Source organism: Impatiens glandulifera, unplaced genomic scaffold (assembly GCF_907164915.1).
Source record: "Impatiens glandulifera unplaced genomic scaffold, dImpGla2.1, whole genome shotgun sequence".
Lineage (NCBI taxonomy): Eukaryota > Viridiplantae > Streptophyta > Magnoliopsida > Ericales > Balsaminaceae > Impatiens > Impatiens glandulifera.
The window spans coordinates 1-5,000 of NW_025919607.1; the positions used below are offsets into that span (position 1 = coordinate 1).

The 5,000-nt window shown below is 30.1% G+C and overlaps 1 protein-coding gene across 1 annotated transcript; it reads right to left on the reverse strand.

Annotated features, from left to right (window-relative positions):
- Positions 1–2,416: 2,416 nt before the first annotated feature.
- Positions 2,417–4,802, reverse strand: LOC124918260 (xylan glycosyltransferase MUCI21-like). Its single transcript, XM_047458461.1, is given in 6 exon segments — positions 2,417–2,702; positions 2,705–3,388; positions 3,391–3,531; positions 3,534–3,845; positions 4,473–4,547; positions 4,634–4,802. Coding segments are annotated over 4 exon segments (1,164 nt in total). The 5' UTR covers positions 3,799–3,845; positions 4,473–4,547; positions 4,634–4,802; the 3' UTR covers positions 2,417–2,628.
- Between the last annotated feature and the right edge of the window lie 198 nt (positions 4,803–5,000).

Sequence of the window (5,000 nt, forward strand, 5' to 3'; positions counted from 1 at the left end):
AATAAAAGTGATTAGATTATATATTTTATTAGAATCTCAATTTTAAGAACTGAGGTCCCCACAAAAATTCAAAGGGTACAAATTGAACCTCAATTATATTTACTTAGAGTTAACATATTTATGATGATTTCATTAGGTAAGATTTTTTTTTTACATTTCTAGTATATAGTTAAAATCCATTGTGATTCTAAGTCATTATCTTGAATTGTGGTTGCAAAGTTGTAATTTATTAAATTGCAGAAAGTTAGGTTTTCTTTTTTTGCTAAACTTGAGAAAGTTATGGTTAATTACTTGAAATATGGTGTTAATCTTATTGGGTTAAAGATATTTCTTTTATTTCATTTTTTTCTTGAAAAAGAAAATCCAAAATCCTTCTTAATCTTGAAAATATTGTCAATAAAGTGAAAAGAGCCGAGTTAAGTATGCACTCGAGTTTTTTTTATCAAACAATGATGTCTAAACTAAATTGATAATTATGAACCGATTCAAACCTGAATGAGTGCCATGAAAGTTGAATTTAGATGCGCAAGTCTAGGTTTAGTTTCAAATATTATTAAATTTCTTTCAAGCTATAAGTCTTATGATATGAAGAATTAGATATAATACATTTTTGTCTACTAGTCCAATCTTACAAATGTCATTATTTGAATTTAATGTACAAGTTTTAACCTTCTTTTATTTTCTCATACAATTTAAGGTAATTTATTGAGATGAAAATAAAATTTGTTGTTTCTCTTTTTAGCAAAGGTCCTTCCTTATAAGAAAAGGCAAATGTAATAAGAGCATGTCCAACAAAAACAATAAACAAGGCTAGCACTAAATCTTTCTCAAAGAAAGTCCACAATACAATCAACATAAGAGGTCACGGTTCTAAAACAAGCTTCATCGAGAGTCGAGAAAATATGTTCCTTAACGATTCCAAACCGCCTTTACGTGTTGAAATTATTTGATGTTTATTTGTGTTTTATATTGGATTTTTTGAAGAAAAAAAAGCTTGTTTGATAAAAACAAAAGTTATTTAGATCTTCAAATGACCATGATATGATATGTTGAGAATGTTTGATTGTTGGGTTATTTGAATTTTTATTGTTATATTTTAGAGAAAAAACTTATTGATAATTTAAATTGGTTGAACATTTGTCTTTAAAATTTAAATTTTATAAAGTTAAAGTAAAATATTTTGAATGATTAATTGAGTGATTAAATTATTGAAAAAAAATATATGATCAATGAATTTTAATAAAAATAATTTCATTAGCAAAATTTTATGTCATTAATTTGGCATGTATTGGATTTAATATTCTGCACCAAAGAATTCAGTTGGATCTCTTATGCCAGTTAACTTAATATCTTGTGCAAGTTTGATCTGCAACTTCCTATCTAGTCATTTCTTAAATTATTAATAATGAATATATTTTATTGTTAAAATTATAAGCTCATAAAAACATTTCTTATAAAAATATTTCTAATAAAGGTGATTTTAATGAGAATATATATAAATCCAAACTCAAGGTTTATAGCTTCACAAATAACCTTGTCACATATTTATCTCTTTTGATCATCTCATATGTTGTTATTTCTTTCATTCTAATTCAAATAATTTTATCTCGATAATAGGCGTCAATACTACAGATATTTAGGGGACCTATTATTTTCCTTTAAGAGATTTTTTATTACAATATCTGTCCCTATTTAATTTCAGTTAATTTTCACGAGATATAAATATAGTTTCTGAGTAGTGTTTGTAGGAGTCCCTGGTCAACTAGTACTACCGGTTAAACCAAGAGAAATATTTTCAAACAAGACATTTAAATAAATAAATTATGCGCATATTATAATTGTATTTCCTTACTATCAATACCTATTTTTTGGGTTGAATCACTAAATGAGTATGCAAATGGACTTTAATTTCTAGAATAAATATTAATAATTTTTAAAAGTAAAGCACTAAAAAGGTACTTTCACAGCTTGGCTATGAGTTCCTTTCACTATGTCATGAGGAGGCATACATACAACCTTCCAAGAATCCAACCTCACATAAGAATATAAAATAGAATACAACAATATTCCCTAAAGTTAGCCCAAAAACCCAAACCCAAAAATAGTATATAATTTGCCTAATTTGATTCCCTAAAACACATCAATAATAAAATATTAGGGCTTCTTCAAAATTAGATTATTTGAATAACTATTTACTTGTTATAAAATAACTTTGTTAAATAGAATGATATAATATGTTTAAAAAATATATATTCATATTTTGAAGTTTTAAGTGCTCAATTGTTCTTTCCATGTGTTCAATGTTGTTATTGTTATGTGTGTTTCTTAAATCAAATGAGGCCTAATGAAAGTGATTATATATTTTAATTGAAAAGAGAAATAAAGAATAAAGAGAATTGTATTGTTAAAAAGTGATATAAAATTTAAAAAGCAAGACTTTATTATAAAATATGAAATGTATGTATCTTTACTTTCTTTATCTTGAATGTACATGTAAAGTTGTATACAATAAATGGGACTTATTTTTTTCTTTTTTACATTTTCATCTCATAATGTCCCTTAAGTTTTGCCTCTCAAAATAATAAAAAAATCAATTTTTTCACAAACAGGAAAGTTTTTCGAGTTCAACTACTTTGAAGGATGGTTAATGCGACGATTCTTCTTAGCCATAGAATATGCATAGGATCGAACCAATCGCTTCCGAATCTTGCAAGATTCAATCTCACATTTTGACGATCAAGATATATCTTCTTAGTGAATTCCCAACCCTTCTTTCCGATACTATCCGGGTCGTTAAGAACAGGATCGTTCCTATCGTACTCATCGTACAACGAGCTTTCCTTCGGAAGGATCTTATACCCGACATACTTACAACCGAGCCTAACCGCTGGTTCCCCATAGTAAGTCTCGGCAGCCCATTCAGTCCCAAGAGGTATTACTTGAATGAAAACTGACCCCGGCCTCATGAATAGAAAATGTGTCATAGCGGCTCCATGTACTCCAATCATCACATCACTCGAATTTAACGATTGGTAAATCTTCGCCAACTCTGATGTCTTCGCTGGTTTCAATATCTCAACCTCGAAACCGATCTCTTCCGCCATCTTCACCAATGAATTTTCATTCAATATGGCTCTAGACCCTTGTCTAGAAATGATAGTTAGTTTAGGTTTCGAACTGAGTGCGGGACTTATGGTCCCGCCCTTGATCAAACCACTGATTCTTGGCCAATAGGCCCGGTCCAGAAGTTGTCGAAAGTCCTTCACGGTTTCGCTCCCTTCCATCAAGGAAGGATCAACGGTCAATTCGTCGTGAATCTTGAGACCGACAATAGCTTCCGGAAAGCAATGCGTTCGTTTATCTCCGTGGAAATCGATAGGGGCGTATCAGAAAGCTCCGATAGAACGTCGGCATATTTAGTGTACCACCAATCATGATATTCCTCGATAACAAACACGACTCTCTTGTTGAAGCGTTGAGAAGTGATGTACAATGGCAATATACCGTCATTGAATTCGTGATAAACATTCCAGTGTATCCCGCGGTTGAGAAGAAAACCGCGGAAACACTATGGATGATATCGCACGTGTGGTTGCGATATACATCGGGATTTACTCTCTTCGAGATTAAATGCAATTCAGATACGGAGCTCATCGTTTGAGATTCCCATTTTCGTGTATAAGGCCTTATGTTTTCTTCTTGTTGAAGTTCCCCGTCGAATTCTTCTCTATATTGCTCGTTTTCGTCGTAAACATAAATAGAAGACGACGACGAATGTGTTCTTACATCGCCCTTCATTATACATATATCCGATCGAATACTACTCCTATCGCAACATATAGTTCCTGAAATTTGACATCACAAATTTTAAAAAATGTTAAACTTCACATTAAAATGCTGTACATCCTTTTATTAATACTTTTCTCTAACAAAAATAATAATAACTTAAGAAATCAATTAATTTAATCAAATTATTAATCATTTCCTCTGCATTCCGACCGTTACTTAATAAACAAAAGCTGTAAACCACCTAATTTGACCAAAAGTTCACCATGTGATTAAAATGTTTATTTAATTTATTTATATATATATATATATTTACTATACTAATTATTATTATTAAAATATTCATGTAACAATTATTAAAAGCAATCTTATATTTGGTGGAAAAATTATTAAATTATTTGTTTTAGAGTTAATATTAAATTTATCAAATTCACTTTTTATTTAATTCAATTACCTTTTATTTTGACAATCCTTATTAAATATGATTGTAATTATAACAAAATATTAATTTTAAAATAAATATTTTATTCATCTAAATTAGTCTGAATTAGACGCATGTTACTTTTATTCAAAAATATTTTTCTCATTATTTGTTGATGACGATACATTTACCAAACTAAAACCAAATAAACCCAAAAAAATCAGATTTGTAAAGCAGAATCAAACTAGAACAGAGAATGACTTACCATTAGCAACAGAAGAGCAGAGAGGAACATCGATTTCATTAACAATAGGACTATCATCACCAATAAAAGATGAATCTGCAAAACAAATATGATGAATCAGAAACCGCCATGGGAGGAGGAGGAGGAGCAAGAACAGAGAAGAGAAGAGAAGAGAAGCTTACATGAAGAATCAGGACGGAAGCTGATTTGAGGACCAAATATGAAGCTGCAAGAGATGATGAGAGAAATCAAGAGAAAATAAACAAGGATTGGCCTCGTTTTCTTTCCATTAAACAAATTTAAAGATCTTTGATCATCTTCTAATTCTTGGCCATTAATTTGAAGAAGACCCTTTTTCCATAGAAGCTGATTTCTTTGAAGGTGATGCACCATCTTAGTTCTTCAATAACAAATATTGGATGAAGATATTAAACACTATTATGCATATATAGCTAGGTAGAGAGATAGAGAAAAGTAGTAACTGGGTAGCTTCGTGAAGAAGAAGGAGCTGTCAAAAGAGTAGGCTAATTCAGCGCGTAATTTAGATGA